The sequence below is a fragment of the Monodelphis domestica genome, chromosome 3 (assembly GCF_027887165.1).
Source record: "Monodelphis domestica isolate mMonDom1 chromosome 3, mMonDom1.pri, whole genome shotgun sequence".
Classification (NCBI taxonomy): Eukaryota; Metazoa; Chordata; class Mammalia; order Didelphimorphia; family Didelphidae; genus Monodelphis; species Monodelphis domestica.
The window spans coordinates 494,777,019-494,797,661 of record NC_077229.1 but is presented as its reverse complement, the minus strand read 5'-3'; the positions used below and the strand labels follow the sequence as shown (position 1 = coordinate 494,797,661).

The following is a 20,643-nucleotide window of genomic DNA, read 5'->3' as shown; positions in this document are numbered from 1 at the left end:
AATAAAGTCATTTTTGATTAATATAGATTCTTTCAAAATTTCAGTTTACCAGAGAGGTCATATTCTAAGTTGTGTGAACCAGAAATAGATCATATTTATGTGTCACCTTAAAATTTGCCAATTTCTTTTCTTACAACAACCTTCTGATGTGTATAGTATGGTTTTTGCAGAGAGGAAAATTTAGGCTTAAATAAATTAAGTAGCTATATGTCTTTATTTTATATAGGTAGATATTTAGATGATTCTGATTGGTTTGCCTATTGTTTTGTTTGCTATTTTGGTATTCTTTTGCAAAAGACAAACAGGAAACTGAAGGAGATCCAGCAATCCAGCACAATTTCTCCTTTATGAGGTTATGCAACAGGTACATATTAAAGTATTTTAGAAGGCCTTCTTGTGTTCACACGCCCTTTCTTTTAAATCAGCATATCTCAGGACCAAATTATAAACATCCCATTGAAGATTGTTATCTCCTATTAAGGGCAAGGAAGGAAATTCTGTAACTAAAACAGATGCTTTCGCCCACAGTTTCTAAAATCAGAGGGTATTCATGAACCTCTCTACAAATTTCAAAGTGTAAGTGGGAAACAGGAACTGTTAAAAACTGAAACTCTATACTAAAGCAGTTTTGTTCTTAGTGGTAAAAGAGAATACATTACTTTCTACTTTCTAGGAAGGTTGAAATTTTGAAAAACAATATAAGGATTTTACTTGAAAACAGAAAAGTGGAAAGACAGGCTTCAGGCCTGAGACTTAAATTATGTTGTTGAGGTAGAAAATATTTGCACTTTGAAGTGGAAAGGTGATTCATGATTCTTGGGTATCTTTGAAAATTTTACTGAAAACATTTCAAAGAAGGAAACACTTTGCATTTTTTTTGTGAATAGATATTTCATAAAAATGAGAGTTTTATTCCCTTAGTGAACATAGGCATATGTGCTCCCAGATATAGTTCATCCCACACATGCTTAAAGATTGACCATTTATAGGATGAATTTTCTAGAATGAGAGCAGAAGCTAATGTGATGTAATCAGACAAAACTTTGGAAAATTCCATCCCAGGTCAACGTCTAATTTATTTGGAAGAAGCCTCATATATCTTACAGACAAAAGAGAAGATTAGAATAATCTTCAATGAGGGGGTCAGCATTCTGAGGGAAAAAGGAAGTTGACAGACAGTTGTGATAGTTGGGCAACACTGAAATGAAAAAAAGTTTTTAAAACAGGAGGCAGTGATACAAAGGTGCAAAGAAATCTTGAAAAATCACAGTGAGAACTTTACTGAAAATGACAGAAAAGTTAATTTAGCTCAAGAAGAAAATGGTTTGTAGAGAAATAAGTCGTAGGATAGTAATAGGTAAATTAGAAATAAAACCTGAAAAGCATGAGTTTTAATGTTTTACTGTTTTAAACAGTAGGAAAATCCATTTGTTTTAACTAAAGTGATTACATATCCCTCTCAACATGATAATACTACATAATATTTAATTAGCTACAGACATGTTTTTTTAAAAAAACTACACAGCACCCTTTTTTTTTCTCACTGCTTCTAAATTTGAAAAGATTCTAAAATCAGAGAGGGATCTTAATGTTATATTCTAAGAATCACAAGAAAATATGATCTGATGTTATTCATAGTATTGATAATTTTTGCTAGTCTTAAAAAATCTCGACTGCCTAACAGTAAATTACTTGTAGTAAGAATGATTCAAATAGATTCATTTTTTGAATAGCATTTTAGTGAAGGTTAATTTTCTTTTGTTTGGGTTTCTAGCATTATTATTACACTACAATTGATTTTTACAACTCTTGTGTCTACAATTTTGTTTATCTTAGACAAATCAGCTATGTTAGCCTCAGTTTTCCTATTTGTAAAATAGGACAGTGATACTGTAAGTTGCCACAGAAATATTATTATTATTGTAATATGTAAAACTGTGGTGACAACTGCTTATCTACTTCACTGGGTCCTTGTGAGGATCAAATAAGATAATATAGGTAGAGTATTTTGGAAATTGTAAAACAAAATCTAATATGCCATTATTGACGGTTTTGTTTTTGTCCTTATGATTCAATCCATTTTGTATGTAGATTTATAGAAAAGCAATCTGTACAGTAATGGATGCAACTCTATATTATTTGTATATGTGCAGATCATTTCCATTGGTGGATTCCAAGTAACAAATCTTAGTAAGTATCAAAATATACAAGGTTAGATGGATAAGAACTCCACTAAAATCCTATTCAGATGCCCTGTCACGATGGAAAGATTATCACAACTATAAAATCAGAATTATATTGGGAGTGGAGATTGGGGGGGGGTCTGTTGGGTTATTGACTAGCTCTAAATCTGTGACCCTATAATTGTGGGTTATCAAAGGTTACATTAACATAGCATAAACTCTGGTAGGTCCTTCCAAGCTAGAAAGACTATGATCCTAGCCCAGAAACATATTTGTTAAGGATCAGCCTAATTAAGATCAAGGGACCTATCTCCTTTCTCTTGGCCATCCGCTGAAGAATTTTTCTGTCCAGTTACTCATGAAGACTAGTCCCTTAAGTATGAAGAAAGGGCAATCTGCTATAATAAAGCAGAATATAAACTCCTTGAGAACAGAGATTGGTTTTTGCTTTTCTTTGTATAATGCAGCTTTGATTTTCCTATGCCCAGATAACCTAAAGTGATGGCAACCAGGTGGAAGATGCCAAAGTCTTGCTTCTGGGAGAAGACATTCTACATTTTCCTACCCTGTGGGTAGAGGAGTAGCTGTTTTTCCATTGACTACCTCGATGGAACAAGCTGCATTTGCATCTTTAAAACCACCAGACTAGAAATTTCTCTCTTTCCAGTTGTGTCCAGAGGGGGTGAAAGTCCTGATCACTCATAGGATCATTCATGAACTGAGCCAGTGAGGGAGCTTTTAGGTCCTGTGACTTTGGGCTTGGGGTTTGGGTCTTTTCCATTTGCCTTTTTTCAGGTCTAGTTAGAGGTGGTGGAATCTCTGGGCCCCAGGGGATCAAGACTCTTAGAAATATGATTTCAATCTTAGGGATCTTGCTGTCAGGCAATCAGAGAGGGCCCGAGAAGTCACAGTGGTATGACGAGCCCAAGGGAACTTTGGACTTTGTGGAACCAGGATATTTAGGAACTGAGGTGAGTTGGGAATCCCATCCTCCTCCCCTTTCAGGCTTTGGCTTGGGGTGGATTTTATATATAGGGAGATGGGGGAATTATGCCATGTTGAGGGAATGTTTGAATGTGTGATCTTGTTATTCCTTTGAAATATATATTCCTTCACAAAAACTAATCTGCCTGTTAAGTGGTTAAATGGAACTAAGTTATAGAAGACCCCTAAAATTTTAGGAAAACAACCCTTGGGGGCTGGAGCCAATGAAAGGAGATTATCTCTATATACTCCTAACTCCCTTAAGGGTCCTAGAGAACCCTGGGAAAAGGGTGAAATGGAACATACTCATCTTTAAGGCAGTTTGGGCCAGGGTAGTCACTGTAAAATTTGTATCCCCAGCACTTAGAATGTGTCTGGCACATGGTAGGTAAATAATAAATCTTTGTTGCCTAAGTATTGATAACAATTAAAAGTATTAAGGAAATATTGTAATGTACTTCCTCCTTATATTTAAAGAGGCTAGGAGAAATGGAAATATATATATACATATATATATATATATATATATATATATAGAGAGAGAGAGAGAGAGAGAGAGAGAGAGAGAGAGAGAGAGAGAGAGAGAGAGAGAGAGAGAGATTCTAAATTATCATGATTCACAAAAACTTGGAATTAGACCCAGTCTCTTCCTCTTCGATAAACTTTTTTGGTAAGTAATCTTCAAGGAAGCAAGAACTTGCCTTTTATTAATGTAAAACTTTTGTAGAGTGCTATACCCATAGAGCATTAATACATGCTTTTAAAACTGCGATGCTTTCCTTAAAGTCCTGCCTACTTAAGATGCTGTCTAATCATTATTAGTGGCCACTAAAAGCCAGGGCTTTCCCTCCCACACGCTACTGCTGGCTGGGACGCAAGAATCCCTACCAGTAGCAGTAGCAGTGTGAGTGGGATATAGGAAATCACCTGCTTGACACTTCGGGCGCGGTTGCTATGAATGATTCACTAGGATCTGGCTTATTCTTTGCTAGAAAATCCCTCCCTCCCGCCACTTCCTTCTCCGATCCCCTCTTGGGCTGTCTCTCCAGTGCTTTGGCCTTTAAAGAGATGCTAGAGCAGGTGGGCACAGAGAACCTGGCAGCGCGTTCTACTCCCCCCCACTCTTCCCTAATTTAGCAGTACTTCCGGCCGCGTGACATCATCCCCCGCACCTCAGTGACGTGAGCGGCGGGTGACGTGAGTGCGGAGGGGAACGCGGTGACGTTGATATTTAAAGGCCCTCCGGAGGGGAGGATGGAGACACAGCGAGAGCGCCTGGTGTGGGCATTGGAGGAGGCTGCGGCGGTGGCAGCGGCGGCAGCAGCAGGGGCTGGGGCTAGGAGTCCCTGGAGGAGACCGTGCAGCTGGCCCACCGGGGGCATATAAGGGAGGCTGGGGGAGTAGGGCCCGGTGACCTCTCCTCGCGAGAGCCGACTTAGCCTCCTCATCCCTGTCGGCACCAGCAGCAGCAGTCAGCAGCCTGCAGCCAGTAGCAGCATCATCACTGCTATTCTTCCCATCGCTGCTGCCGGCCCCTTCTCCTCCTTCCCTGCTTCTCCTCTCCGGGGGCCGGGTTAGCGGCTGGTCTTTCGCGGCCGCTGCTTGTGTCTGCCTCCTCTGCTGTTAGTGGGAGGGACTGAGAGACGAGCGCTCCCACCCTCCCTTCCCCCCTTTTCCTCCTCCCCCTCCTCCCGCATCCTGCCTGCTCTGCCTGCCATTCTCCCTCCTTCCCTCCCTCCCTCCTTTCCTCCTCCTCCTTCTCCTCCTCCTCTCAGGCAGTAGCCAGCGGTGGGGTAAGCAGCCTCCCCGCCTGCTTGCCTGGGAGCCCGGCAGCGGAGGAGGAGGCAGATTCAGCAGCCGCGGCAGTGGTAGCAGCAGCAGCAGCAACATCGGCATCAGCGAGCAGGGCCGGCCAGGGCTGGCTCGGCTCTTCCGAGCGCGGGAGAGCGAGGAGAGATCGAGGCGGGGGCGGGAGAGGATGGAGGTGTGAGGCAGAGAAGGAGGAGGACTGGCCAGGCATGTGAACTGGTTCGCTGGGCTGCTGCTTGCCAGCGAGCACCCCAGAGCCACATTTCCCAGGCCCCCGCGGCGGGGCTGAGCCGATTGCATCCCCAGAGGGGCTTGTGCTGCCAATTGATAATAATCTTCCTTCCCTTTGGTTCCCTACCATTCCTCCCTCCCTCCCTCCCTTTCCTGCTGCCTCCAGTCCGCACTGTGCTGCTGGGGGCCCGGTGCAGGGGAGAAGCGTGGGAGGGGGGGCTTGGCTCTCTCTGATTCATTCATTCTCTGTTGCCTAGGAGGCTCGAAGTCTTTGGCTTTAAAAAAGAGAGAATATATCTTTTAATTTAAAAAAATGAGCAGTTAATAAAGGGACCAGCGAAAGCAAGGTTCCATTGTGTTCAACCGACTAAGGAGAGGAGGGAGGTTAGAGGGAGGTGAGATTTTGGACTACCCCCTTCTTCCTTATCTCTCGGCCTGCCCAGAGATGTGTTGCTGTTCTCCCTTCCTGCTGCCAGCCTTGAAATGGCTTCATTTATTCTCTTCTGGAGAATGAATCGATCCTCCCCAGCCTTCTCTTCCTGTTCCCCACCTCCTCTAAGCTCAGATTCCTAGAGGAGGGGGAGGGAAAAGATTTCGCCTCCGTGGAGTATCGTGCACATTTACGAGCTGCACTTTGAGATTTTTCTATTTAAAAAAAAAATTCTTTTTCTAGTGCAAGGGGACAGAAACAGTTGCACCCCCCCCCCCCATTTTGGAGTTTTGATTTCCATTTTTTTACCAATTTTAAAAGTGCATGCTCCGTTGTGTCGCGCTCCCCACCCCTTAGACCTGCAGGGGTGCCAGGGAGATTTGAACGCACCGCTCGCTCTCCCAGCAGCTCGGAAAAAGAAGACGAGCATCTTTCCTGCTCCTGGCGTGGGGACTGCATCCTTGTGCAAAAGGACATGCGAGCAGCGGCCACCGAACTCTTCTTATAGGGCTCCATGAACCTGGATTGTGCATCGACCCACGCGGACTCACGCTGTGGAAGGAGAATTGGCCTCCGCTGCTCCCCAGCGCAGCGTTTTAACTCTCGCGGGCAGATGCCACCTCCTTTACTTTAAACATTCTGGGATCTCCGAGCGAGAGATTCACTTACCTGAGGAAACGAGCCGAATTGTCTCGGCCTCCTTGAAATACCTCTAGACACGCGCATATCACGTGGAGAACGAACAACAGTAAAGCCCCAAGAAGAGACTCCTTGGGAAATTCTTCCGTAGAGCAACTTCAGTGGAAGTTTTCTCTGGGCAAAATGGGGTAAGGATTTTACATTGAATGGGATTTTGAGTCATCTAAGGAGAAAATAAGGTTGGGTGGGGTGAAGGTGGAACCTTTTAGGGGAAAGATTTCTTATTCCTTAGCTAAATAGCTTTAAAGGCTGCAAGTGTAAGCACTAACCTTTAGAGGACCATCTTATTTTAGAGGTGTGTTAAAGTTGAATTTTTAAGGCCCATAAGTTTAGATCTTTGAATGCCATTAGAATTTGAATGTTAGTGTTCAACCAGAAAAAATCTTGCATTTTTTTAGGATTCTTAATTTCTCAGTAACACTCCTTAAAGAATTCGTTATTTTTACACTTTGTAAACACGTTACGTGTAGTAATATTAACAAAATGGATATTTTTATAGTGTTTTAGGGTCTGCAAAACATTTTACACACATGATTATCATTGGATCATTGCTACAACCCTATAAGTTAGGTATTCGACTTGTTCTTGAACCCGATTTTTCAAATGAAGAAAAGAGCTTTATTTTCAAGTGATTTGTGTGAGGAACTAGTGGTAATCAGAGGCAGGATTTGAACTCTTGTCTTTCCTGACTACACAACTCTTTACACCATAGGGTGCAGTCTCATGGTTTCTAGTGAGTAATAAAGGCCTTTATTTGGAAATGAAATGCATGCCCAATATAAACTGCTGCTCTGCTGTGCAGGAATGTAAGGAGACTTTTGTTTTAGGGTTCAGGTGCCCAGAAGCTGAATTGTAAAGAATTAACTTGTCCCTTGGGATACTAAAGTGGGAAGCACAAGCAGATGTGGCACCTTTGGGCATCGGGTGCTTCCTGTGAGTTTCTCTTGATGCAGACTATCTTTCATTTTGCAACTTCATTTAAAGGTTTTAGATTGAATTGAAAAGTCATCACATCTTCCCGCCGAGTTTAATGGAGAACTTTCCAGCCCTTGCTGCCCACAATCTCCTAACTTTAAAAAATGTAGGTGATACTTCCTAGTTTTAAATCATTAGGATGTGAGAATGAATCAATACCTAATATAAATTTAAGCATATTTTTCAAGTAATTTCAGACACATGTTTGAAAATACTGCTGGCTTTATGGTATAGGAGCTGACAGTAATGTATGCCATTAATTACTGACTGTAAATGGATCACTGTTTTAAAATAACTTTTGTCAAATTTATTACATGAGTATTTCAATGTTTGGTTCCGTTTTGTGCTGCTTGAAGGTTTATCCCTGAGCTTTGTTATAAGTTTTTCAAACTTAGCCTCATAGATTTAGAGCTGGAAGGAACTTTAAAGGTCACTTGGTCAAACTCATGATTTTACAGGTGAGAATTTGTTCAAGGTCAATTCAAGCAATACTGGTAGGGTCTGTGCTGTGAACTCTTCCATTTGACTTTAAAATGTTGGTGCTGTCTCAAATTTACTTAAGGAATTTACACATATATTTAAGGAATATGTATAAATGTAAGAAATGTATTCATATATAAGAAATTACATATATGTCTAAGGGATTTAGCAGAAGACTTTCAAAACTTGATTTGCATCCTATAAAAACGGTTGCATTTTTAAAACTACATATTGGTCTTTAAAGAAAGATTTCAGGTCATGCTTTTCTAAAGCTAGAATTTTAAATATTTATTAATTTTAAGCATCTTTCTGTTGAGTTCAGTGACTTGGTCCCTCATTCATTTGGAAACAGCAATGGATTTTAAAAACTTTTACTTACAAGAGTAGTAGGGAAAATATTTATTTGTGCAATAGGAAAAGGGCTTAATGGAAAAAAAAAAGATGGATTAGGTACCTTAAGAGTCCTAGCTCTCTAGAGAGTACCAACTCTTGTTATTACCTGGATGACCTTGGGCAATCAGTTTAACCACATTAATCTCTTTGAACTTCAGTTTCTTAATGACTAGATGTTCTCTAAAGTCCTTTTTGTCTATAATTATTTTATTCTTTTCCCCCACCTCCCTTAACCTATCCCCAAGGCAGTTTCTGTATCCTTAGTGGGGTCCCCAAAAATGCATTTCTTTTGGATATAGTTATATTCTCTAAAATCACATTTTTATGTTTTTAACAACAGTAATTGGGAAATATAATTACAGCTTATATATTTTGAAAGTGATTTGATTTAATGTTATTAGGATACTAGTATTTCAAATTCTTAAAAATAAAAGCTTCTTAAAAATGGCTTCCTTCGAATTCCTTCTTTTCTGACTGAAGCATGTTGGAGGACAAATGGAGTGGCAGCTCCTCTCCTGACAACTGCATTCTCACATTAGAATAGGGAGTGTGAGAGTAGTAAGAAAAATCAGTTTGCCTTTCCATTGAATATTGATTATTTTTACCAATAAGACTATTGGAACCAACCTCCAAATACCAGGAGCCTAATGATATGATATTAAATTAGACTAATTTTTATTTTTAACATTTTGCATTGCTACTTTTTATTTTTAATATCACTTTGATTTCCCTATATATCTTGTCCAGAGAGCCATCCCACATAAAAAAGAATTAATAAAAAGAAAAGCAAGACAAGGAAATCTAGGAAAACTAACAAATGGCAGCCGAGTCTGATAGTGTGGGTTGTGTTCTATACCCATAGTGAACCACCTTTACAAAGAAGTGTGGTAGGGGCATTCATATATCTCTTTTGTGTAGTTTCTAACTTGGTCTTTACAATTACTCAGCAGTCAGTTTTATTTTTGTTTTATTTTTTCTGTTTATGTTGTCATTGTTTTTAGCAGACTCTTTTCTAAAAAACCTTAAAGATAAAAACCTTAAAAAGACTTAAAGATAAGTCTTTAGTCATAGTATCAATTCTAAAACAGAAGATGGGCAAAGGCTAGGCAATTGGGGTTAAGTGACCTGTCCAGGGTCATGAAGCTAGAAATTGTCTGAGGTGAATTTGAACCCTGATCCTCTTGACTAGGCTTGGAGCTCTATCCAATATGCTACACATAATTTTACATGTCTTAATATGCTGAGTCGGGTTAATTCCAAAGAGGGTGACAACTTTAAATAGATGATCTTAAACCTTGAAGGAAGTTTAAAAAGGACAGTTTGAAATTATTGCTTTGCAAGCTTGTTTCACTGGCTTTGATACTTATTTATTTATTTAGACTTCTTCCTTTGTTAGAGTGGAATGAGAGGGCACCAATGAGTAGTGGAAAGATTATTGGGCTAGGAATAAGACATTCTAGCTGTGTAAACTTGAAGCAAGTCCTGGCTCTCAAGTTTTTTATTCCTAACCATCTAGATGCTTATATTTAGGTAGGTATAAACTCAGCTCTCTGAGAATGAAAGTAATGGATCATATTAAAAGTTATACATCTTGAACTCAATGGTGCACAATTTTTTGAATTTGTACAAAAATGATCATGTCTTTTGACATCATAACCTAGATTTGCTAATGTGGTTAAGTGTTTGATATTGTGTTTATATTGATTATAATTTGAAATTATATGTAAAAGCTTAATATGACTACAACCTTCATTTTAATTATGAAAGTGACTGTATGAAAGAAAGCTTGGCAAAAAGAAGCAAGTAGGTGTTTGGGGGGACACAGAAAAGGGAAAGGAAAATAGGTGTAATCTCTGGCTTTTCATTTGGCTTCAGCAGCAAAATTTAATTCATGGAAGATGTTGGAAATGAAAGACAAACAAATCAGCTGGACTGTTTTGGATGATACATGCACTGTTGATGCCTTTTATTGCTGTGGGTGCAATGAAAGTATTAATGTGTAAAGTGCTTATATTCTGTGCCTTACTTAAAAAGGAAAAAAAAGTAAGATTCCCCTTAGATAGGCCTTCTAAAGCCTCATCTTCACCAAAGGAAGTGTAGGAGAGTCCCTTTTAAAGTATTAGAATACAATTAGACAGCCAGCAAAGTGCTACCAATTTATATAGAAATAACATTTTTCCCAGTAAGAGAGTATGAATAGTCAATTAAAAAATTTAAAAAACCTTTACAAAACTTGAACGATTATTTCATATGTAAGTTCTTGGCTTACAAAATGGATGTTTTGGGAGAATTTATTGCAATCAGGGTGAGATAAAGATTATTTCATGACTCTCATCAGATGCCTATAACTGTAAGTCTCCATTAGGCTGTATTAGAGAAACTCCTTCCCTCATTTGTATTTCTATAGGATTACTACCATTGTAGCTTCTGCTTCTCTTCCCTTTTCATTCCTCTTTCCTGAGTGGAGTCCTGAATCCCCTCAGTGCTAAGGTTTACATCTGGAAACCTTCACCTCTCCTTGCCTTACATTTTTGGCTTTTAGTGTCTTGTCTTCACTTTAGAGGGAAGAGTGAGTGGAAACCTAGCCAGAAACTATGGCCCCTGGGACAGAAGCTTCACTGCTTTGCAGAAGTTTAAATCTCAGTTCCACAACATTTATGGCTGTATTCAAAAAAGCAAAGGGATTAGGACACTCACTAAAAGAGAAAGAAGGAATTCCTCAGATCCTTTTGTTGCTAAACCAAAATTTAGACCGATGTCATCCAGAGTGAGAAACATGACTTAAAAAGAATGGCAGTAAAGTGAGTATATGCCCTTGAAAACCATCGCTACAAGGATGCCCATTTGTTACCAAGGAGGCTCCTTTATTTTTTTTTTAAACCCTTACCTTACATTTTGGAATTAATACTGTGTGTTGGTTCCAAGGCAAAAGAGTGGTAAGGGGTAGGCAATGGGGGTTAAGTGACTTGCCCAGGGTCACATAGCTGCAAAGTGTATGAGGCCAGATTTGAACCCAGGACCTCCTGCCTCTGGGCCTGGTTCCCAAACCACTGAGCTACCCAGCTGCCCCTGTGGCTCCTTTTTTCAACACTATTCATGTGTTTTTATCAATTGCCCCATCTGTTAATAGTCAGTCCTTGATTATTGATACTCGGACCACAGATATGCCTAAGACTCAATGGTGCTAATCATTAAAAAGCATTTTATATTTGGTTTGGAATGTGGTGGCTTTTTTCCCTTCATACTTCCATTTTGGGTTTGTGGGAGTTACAAATTCCCTTCTAAGCCAATAATGAAACTTTGAAGACCTGGCTGAGAAGTAGTGGGGCAGCTGTCGAGTATTTCTTTCCATATGCCTGTTCATTTCTTCCTTTCAACCTACTCTGAATAGACAGCCCTTCTAGGGATGAAAATACCTGGCTAAGCAGAGCCATTGTTTCTCACCTCCCATGTCCCATGTGGGGAAAAAATCCCAACCCAACTCAGTTTACATATACATCTTTATAAGGACTTCCCTGTTGGGATATGCAGAGTAAGAATAAGACTGATCTGCAATGTCAGCAAAACAAGCAATTAAGCAGACAACCATAGATAATCTGACTGTCAGATTTGGAAACAAGATTTTTATAGCTTGCACTTCATGAGCAAGAGACAGCATGGTTTAGCTAGATGATAGAGGGCTGCTTGCTCTGAAGTTAGAAAGTCTAAAACTTTTTCATGCTGTGCTTTTCCTCTGACTTTACATCTAGATTTATTTAACTATATGTTGAGATGTTCCCCCCTCCCCCCATCTTGAAGCAGACACCAAGGTCATCCATTGCATCCTGGTCTTCCCCACCTTTGTCTTGCCACTGGACTCCAATGACTCTGGAAGAGAGAATGAGGCTGAGGACTTTGTGCAACTTTGCTTCACTTAAATCCGATTCAAGAGCAAATCAAGAAATCACTCTTACAATGGCATTAGTCCACTTTGAAAATGAAGGACAAACAGCAATCTACAATATAATTTGGTAAAGGGTAGGATATTAAAAAATACTGCCATTAAGTTTGGAAATAAGAATGATATGATTCAGGACAGACATTCCTGCCAATTGAAGACATCTCTGTTAACTCTTGGAAAGCCCTAGAATCAGAGTATATTGCTGTTTAGTAAGTTCCCTTTAAAATAGATCTTTTCCCACTAATCTTTGGTTTTCTCTAAAGAGGGATTGATTTCTAATAGGTCTCCTTATTTTCCTTTCCTTTGCTGTCACTTGCCCCAAACCTGACACATACTTGGTTGTGTGATTGAGCAAATAATTTAACCGCTCAGTACCATAGACAGCTCTCTAAAGACTGTTCTACAAAATTACCTGTATATGTCAATGGAAGGAGTTTCCAATATGAGAACTGCCTAAAATGAAAAGAGTATAGGTCAAGACCAAAAAAAAAATGGCAGTATGGATATTTAATGTGTAGGTGGATAGTCCAGAATTAACTGTTTCATATGATTCAATATTTACTGAAGACTTTTGTGTCCAAGGTACAGGGACTAGGAGAGATGCCAGGTCTGAGCTTACCAATGACTAGGAAGGAAGGAACCTATTTATATTTTTAAATAAGGTTAATTGTAAATTATGTGGCAGTGAGTAAGAACTGGGTTTTTATTGTCTTCTTTCAGTGCAGTCTATGACTGATACCTTAATTTTCTCAAAGAGTTAGTTTCTCCCTTCACCCTTCCCAATAATTTACAACCCTCCAGTAATATCAAATCCTTCCTGTGCCCCTCTTCTCTCACACATATATAACCTCCCTCATGAATATTCTATGACTAGAGATGATCTTTCATTCTCCTTTTTCCCTGTGTGAATTTTACCCATTGCTTTCTGCTAGTGATTCTGGCAAGATTCAGATATGGAAATGGTTCTTCCTTTTCCCATTTACTTAGAAAGTAGAATACATGGCTCCCTCCAGTGTTTTTTGTCCATTAAGAGGTAGTAAAATTAAAAGCCCTTAAAAGGATAGAACCTGCCTAAAGCTTTGCTTCTAAGTCTTCTTTACCTATCACTTTACCTATCACTTTGCTGTTTGGTGTCCCATCCCTCTCCTAGCTCCTTCTTGCTAAAGCATTATTCTATCCTTTTTTGTTATTCCTTCTTGCTTACCTGGGGAAGAAAAATTAGTCTAAGAAAGAAACTCTTGTGAAGGCTGCCACCCAGGTAAAGCATTCCTTTGCTCTACCTCGGAAGTAGAGCATAAACTATAAAGGGCAGCAAATAATAATAGTGTTGTAACTTGGTAGATATGGAAGTTTCTATAAGATGAAAAGACTCGTTGATGTGGATATTTCCTCCCCAGAGTCAGATCCTTGCGTTTCTGTCTCAAAGAATTATTATAAATATCAAAAAAGGGCACATGTAATCAAGTGTTTTGCAAACATGGTATGTTTAAATGTCAGCTATTAATATTGATAATGAGATATTATTGTTTTGTTTTGATTTTTGTGAGTTGTGATTACTCACCTAGAATGCTTTTTACAAATACTTATAGGAATTGTAAACAGTTCATTATATTAATATCACATAGCTGGAAAGGACCTTTTAGAGATCATCTAGTTCAACTTATCCAGAGAATTCAGCTTGTCCAACATAGCAGAATTAGTTACAGAGTTAGAATCAAAACTATTTCCTGACTACCAAGGCCAATGTTCTTTTTAGGGTATGTGAGGTATTCCTGAAGGATTAGCATCTCTGGTGTAAGGGCTTGCTGAGCTCTTTTCAGGGCTGCTCAACCACCTTTGGTGGCTACTTGTCACCTGTGACTGCACGAAGCTGTAGCATGCTCATTGACTACGCCCTCGTATAATCAGCTCAGGTTTCCAACCTTTCAGTGAGTTATGGGGATGTCTATTCCAAGCATGTGAAGACTTCCTCTGGTGGAATGAGTAAATGAGAACAATTTGTTCCCAACAGCTGTGAAGGCAGCTGAAGCAGTCACTGTGTAGCACTTTAACAGTCTGATCAGACTTTGAAGACTCCAAGATCATCCATTGCCATCTACAGTCATCCTGACTTTTGTCTTGCCAATTGACTTCCTTAACTCTGTCATAGAGAGAGAGAGACTGACAGCTTTGTGCAAAAACCCAATAGGGCCCGCTTTTATTCAATGTAGTAAAATAGTAATAATATTAACAACTGCAAATATTCTAAATTCCAAATCCATACCACCTTAAATCAAATAGAAAACTTCAGAATATTATTATAGCACTTGTAAAGTAATGGAAGACATACAGATTGCTCTTTACTATCCTCAAACTTTACAAACTTAAGACTCCTGACACTTGTGATTCTTTTATTTTCTTTTTTTTCCACTTAAATTTTTTTTTATTGTCATGAAAAACATGGTTCTGTATTGGTCATTGTTGTAAGAGCAAAGTCATATATAACCAAAACTCCAAAATAAAATAAAAAATACACTGATGTGAAAGATGACTCTCAACAGTTCTTTCTTTGGAGGTGGATAGAATTCCCCATCATAAGTCTTTCAGGATTATCTCAGATCAGTACATTGCTGAGAGGAGCCAAGTTTTCACAGATAATCATCATACAGTTTTGCTGTTATTGTGTACAGTGTTCTCCCCATTCTCCTTATTTCACTCTGCATCAGTTCCTGCAAATTTTTCCAGCTTTTTTTGAAATCATCTTGCTTACCATTTCTTATAGCACGATAGTTTTCCATTACCAACATGTACCACAATTGATGGACATCCCTTCAATTTGTGATTTTTTTCTTGGTAAACACAGAAGTGGGTTAAGTTGATGACCTGAAATATCCTTATCAGTAGAGAATGACTGACAAAAGAAAGGGTTGAGAGTGATTCCTTTGTAGCCATCTAGTGCATTTGAGACTTTGGACTATCCGAAATGAAAATCTAGTGTTATCTCAGAAGCATACATCTTGATCTTTAATTTTCTAGGTCAGCGTTGTTTCAGGACCCTTTTATATTCTTAAAAATTATTGAAGGCTCAAAAAAACTTTTATTTAGGTTGTGCCTGTTGATATTTACCATTTTAGGAATTAAAAGTTAGATTTCAAAATATTAGTTAATAATTTTAAAATAATAAACCCATTGTATAAGAACATAAATAAGTTATTTTAAAAACAAAACTTCTTTCTTTTCCAAAACAAAAAAATTAGTGAGAATAATAACATTGCTTAATTTATTTTTTCAAATCTCTGTCTGACTTAAAGACAAATGGATTCTCTTATCTGCTTCTGTATTCAGTCTGTGTTTTGTTTTTTTTTTTAATCCTTATCTTACATCTTAGAATCAATACTGTGTATTGGTTCCAAGGCAGAAGAGTGGTAAGGGCTAGGCAATGGGGGTTAAGTGACTTGCCCAGGGTCACACAACTAGGAAGTATCTGAGGACAGATTTGAACCTAGGACCTCCCATCTCTAGGCCTGGCTGTCAATTCACTGAGCTACCCAGCTGCCCCCCAGTCTGTTTTGATATATTATTTTTGTTGATTTGAAGAATATCTGGTTTTATACAGTTATATATATGGAAAAGGGAGAAATATCTTAATAAGCATATAATGCCTTAGTATTCTCACAAGATTTTTTTTTTGCACTCTAGCCATACTTTCCTTAACTTGTATTTACAAAAATGATTCATTTGATCCAAATGTAAGTTGGCATTTATCTATTAAATTTCATCTCACCAGATTCAGTCAAATGTCTTCCAATTAACAAGTTTTTTTTCTCTTTCCTATCTCCCCTTTCAACCCCATCCATGTAGCATATGCATTTCCCAACAAAGCAAATTTTTCTTATTCATCATGTTTAAAAATATGTCTTGTTCTGTTCCTTTAAACTATCTCCTCTCTTTCGGGAGATGGGTAGTATGCTTTATCATCAGTCTTCTGTTGTGGACGGTCGTGGTGTTGATCAGTTCTCAAGACTTACAAAGTTATTTTTCTTTATAATGATGGTATTATAGAACTTGTGTTCCCTATTAGTTTATATAAATCATACCAGGTTTCTTTGACCCTGTCCATTTCATTATTTCTTATGGCATAATAAATTCCATTTCATGCATGTACCATTGTTTTGTTTAGCTATTCCTCCAGTTGCTAACCACAAATTACATATAGAATGTCTATATTCTATGTTTTATACATAAACATGCATATTATATATTTATATATCTTTCTCCAACTCTGATATTTCTTTAAAAATTTTTATTGATGTTAGTTTTTTTCTCTAAACTCTTACCTTCTGTTTTAGAATCAATATTGTGTATTGGTTCCAAGGCAGAAGAGTGGTAAAAGCTAGGCAATTGGGGGTTAAGTGACTTGCCCAGGGTCACACAGCTAGGAAGTGTCTGAGGTCAGATTTGAACCCATGACTTCCTGTCTCTAGACCTGGCTCTGAATCCACTGAGCTACCCACATGCCCTGATGTGTTTACTGCTTGCATTATACTTCTACTTTTTGAGAATTCTCTTGAAACTAGGTAAACTCTGTGTCCATGTTTATGTTTTGCTCTCTTGAACCAGTTGAGATGGAAATGAAGTTCAAGGGCTTACACCCTTCATTCCTTCCATGTTTGCATATAGTTCTACAACCTGATTTTGTCTTAAGTTCACTCATATTTTCCTTCCCATTTCCCCTTGATGTATCCTCTATCCCACTTCTTTTTCTTTTTTCCCTGACATCTTTAAAACTTAAAAGACTATTTATAGGTTTTTTTGTCTCAATCGACTACCTCTATAACCTCTTGTGATAATAGGATTTTAAAAGAACCCTTTGAACATTCTCCCCTTTCCATTAGAATATAAAGTCTGTCTTTATAAAGTCTCTTTTGATTGTTCATTTGTAGTTGCTGTTTTTTTCTCTTGACTTTCATATTTATATTTAAAAATTCCTTTTCAGCTCCCCCTTTTTAATTAGCAATCCTTGAAAATTTTCTATTTTGGAGTCAACAAATGGAGGTTCAAATATATAGCCAGCTGTACCTTTTTGTATAGTCCCTTGTCTATTTTTAAAAGAAACCTCTTTACCTTCTGTCTTCGAATAAATACTAAGAATCAGTAAGCAGTAAGGGATGGGCAATTGGGGTTAAGTGACTTGCCCAGAGTCATTCAGGTAGGAAGTGTCTGAAGCCATATTTTAAACCCAGGATCTCTTCACTCCAGGCTTGGCTCTCTATCCACAGAGCCAGTTAGCTGCCCCCCAACTACCTATTTTTATTCAGCTCCTACCTGTTTTTGTATGGCCTACAAGCTAAGAATTTATTGTTGTTTTTTCAGTTTTGTCTGATCTTTCCTTCCTTCCTTCCTTCCTTCCTTCCTTCCTTCCTTCCTTCCTTCCTTCCTTCCTTCCTTCCTTCCTTCCTTTCTTTCTAAACCCTTACCTTCCATGTTAGGATCAATACTGTGTGCAGAAGAGTGGTAAGGGCTAGGCAATGGGGGTTAAGTGACTTGCCCAGGGTCACACAGCTAGGAACTCTCTGTGGCTAGATTTGAACCTAGGACCTCCTGTTTTAGACCTGCCTCAATCCACTGAGCCACCCAGCTGCCCCTTTCTGACTCTTCATGATTCCTTTTGGGGTTCTCTTGGCAAAGATACTTGAGCGCTTTGCCATTTACTTCTCCAGCTCATTTTATGGATGGTAAAACTAAGGCCAACATGGTTAAGTGACTTGCCCAGGGTCATACAGCTAGTAAATAAATTTGAACTCAGAAAGATACATCTTCCTGATTTCAGGGCCAGCACTCTATCTATAATACCACCTAATTGCCCTTCAAATTAAGGATAGTTTTTATATTTTAAAAATAAAAATGTAAAAAATTTTCTTGGTTCACAGGTCATGCAAAAAAAAAAAGTAGCAGGTGAGATTTGGCCCTTGCCTAATTGTGTGCCCCTGTTGAGTTTTATTGAGGACTCTTTTTTCCCTTGTAGAATGATACTCCATTTTATTAGGTAAGTTATTGATTGTAGATCTTTTCTTTTGTCTTTTGGAATATTTCCTTTTATGTTCTTTGCATCTTTAAAGTGTTAGTGAATAAATCCTTCTTGTAGTTATTTGATATTTGAATTATTTCTTCCTGGATGCTTGGAGTATTTTTTCTTTTGTCTGGAATTTATCAGTTTTGTTAATGATATTCTTGGAAGTTTTCATGCTGGGATTTCTTTGAAATATTGGCCTCATTGTTGTGTCTTTACTCAGTCCTTCATCCTGTCAGGGCCTTTTTAATTCTTACCTTTGTCTAGAAACTTGATAAGCATACCATTTTGGACTTTTGTCATTAGTGAAGATTTTAAACTGGATTATCCCAAGACTAGATTCTCAGAGCACTTAACTGGACATGTCGTCCAAAATTGACATGGAACCATTCATGACCATTATTTGGTTCTAGTGCTAGTTTAAAATCTATATTAATTATGCTACCATTGAGCTCATATCTCTCCATCCCTATCCACAAGAATACATTGAAAAGACTTTGAAATTTTGCTAAAAGTTAGCTATGTACAGTATCCATTACTTGAAAATTGCTCACTTGGAAATGAAACAGTGTTTTAGTTGGATAAGATGTGTCCCGTTTCCCCCCCCCCCCCATTTTATATATCTGCTATTTTCACAGTCTGTCATCTAAACTATTTTATGGCCCATGACTTACACAGCAGAGTGTCTGGGTGATTTATACCATTCATTAGATTTCTGGAATGAACAAGATGTTTTAAATGCTCAGAAAGACTTCCATTTACTCCACAGAACTTCTTGAGTTCACTTCAGAGTCTGAGGATACATCAGGCTATAACTCAGTAGTCACTTTCCTATTGAAAGTCTCCATTCTGTAGGGACAGTCAGGCAGTACTGATATAAGTACATTTTTAACTCTTTAAGAATTGAACTATTTCAAGTTTTACTAAAAAGCTATGTAACCATAGAGCTCATGAATAGATTTTGATCCATTCACACACATTTATTAAACACTGGATATGTGCTGTGCGTTGTACTAAGTGCTGGGAATACAAAGACAGCAGTGAGACCGTCTCTCCTCTCAAGAAGCTTATATTCTAATAGGGGAGACTTGTGGTAATTATGCACATAACACGTACAGAATGAATGTGAGGTCATTTTGGAAGAGTTTCGCTAGCACCTAGAGGGAGTGAGAAACTCTTCCTTTGGAAGGTAGAGCTTAAGCTATCTTGTAAGGAAGCAGGGTTTTTGAGAAGGAAGTAGAAAGAAGGGAATGCATTCCAGGAGTGGGGAGACAGGGCAAAGGTATGGATAAAAAAAGCAGAAGAGTGTCATTATGTGCGTGTGTGTGTGTAATGCCAAATAAATTAGTATGGCTGGATTTTAGAATGTGAGGAAGGGAGGAATGTGTAAGATGAGCAGAAAAATAGGAAGTGAAGAGGCTTAAACGCCAAACAGGAGTTTACATTTGATCCTCGAGCTAATAGAAAGAACTATTGAAGTTTGTGGAATTGGGAAATGAACATGGTCAGACCAAAACTTTAGGAAAGTCACTTTGGTAGCTGAGTAGAGAATGGACTGGAAAGGAGAGAGATGTATCAGGGAGATGGGTGAGAAGACTATTGCATTAGCCCAAACAGTAGATGATGAGGACCAGAACTAGGATCATAGCTATATGTCTGGAGAAAAGAGGACATAGAAGAAATATGTTGTGATGAAAGAAATGGCAAATTAAAAAACCTGATTGAAAGAAGTGTTGAAGCTGACACTCAGGTTGTGAAAGTAGGTGAATGGGAGGTGGTGCCATAAATAATGAGTATAGGAGTTTTTTTAGAGAAGTGAATTTGGGAGGGAAAGGGTGAGTTCTGTTTTGGACTTGTTTTTGAGATGCTTATGGCAAATCAAAGTCGAAACGTTCAGGAGGCTGTTGGTAATGTGGGAAAGGAGCTCAGGAAAAAAGTAGATACAGTAGAGTTTACAGTTCTTCAAATTATTATCTTGTTAAATTTTTATTTTGTTTTTTCCATTACATGTAGAAATAATTTTTAACAATTTTCTGACATTTTGTGATCTAGATTCTCTCCCCACCTCCCTCCTCTCCTCTACAAATGGCTAATAATCTGATATAGGATATGCAAGTGCTTTCATGAAATACATATTTCCAAATCCCTCATGCTTTTGAAGAAGTCATGCATTGCATATATTAAAAAAAACTTATGAAGGAAATAAAGTGAAAAATGTTTTGCTTCAATCTGTATTCAGATTCTGGCAATTCCTTCTATGGCTGTGGATAACATTTTTTATCATGAGTCCCTGGGAGGTGTCTTAGATCCTTGCATTGCTCAGAATAACTTAGTCCTTCACAGTTGATCATTGTACAATATTGTTGTTCGTATGTACCTGTTTTTCCAGTTCTGCCCACTTCACTTTCCCTCACTTCATACAAGTCTTAACAGGTTTTTCTGAAATCATCCTGTTTATCATTTCTTATGG

At 38.3% G+C, this 20,643-nt stretch overlaps 1 protein-coding gene across 10 annotated transcripts in view; it reads left to right on the top strand.

The window, feature by feature from the left end:
- The first annotated feature begins 6,302 nt into the window (after window positions 1-6,302).
- The window catches only part of HOMER1 (homer scaffold protein 1), a 169,126-nt gene continuing 154,785 nt past the window's right edge, over window positions 6,303-20,643 (top strand). For 7 of the 10 annotated variants that reach the window (XM_007486428.3, XM_007486427.3, XM_007486424.3 and 4 more), the window contains exon 1: window positions 6,303-6,464. In XM_007486428.3, the coding sequence (XP_007486490.1) occupies window positions 6,460-6,464 (5 nt within the window). In that variant the 5' untranslated portion in view covers window positions 6,303-6,459. Of the gene's footprint in view, window positions 6,465-6,956; window positions 7,418-20,643 lie in introns of those variants that run through there. The other 3 variants (XM_056824807.1, XM_056824813.1, XM_056824812.1) reach the window with 3 other exon arrangements.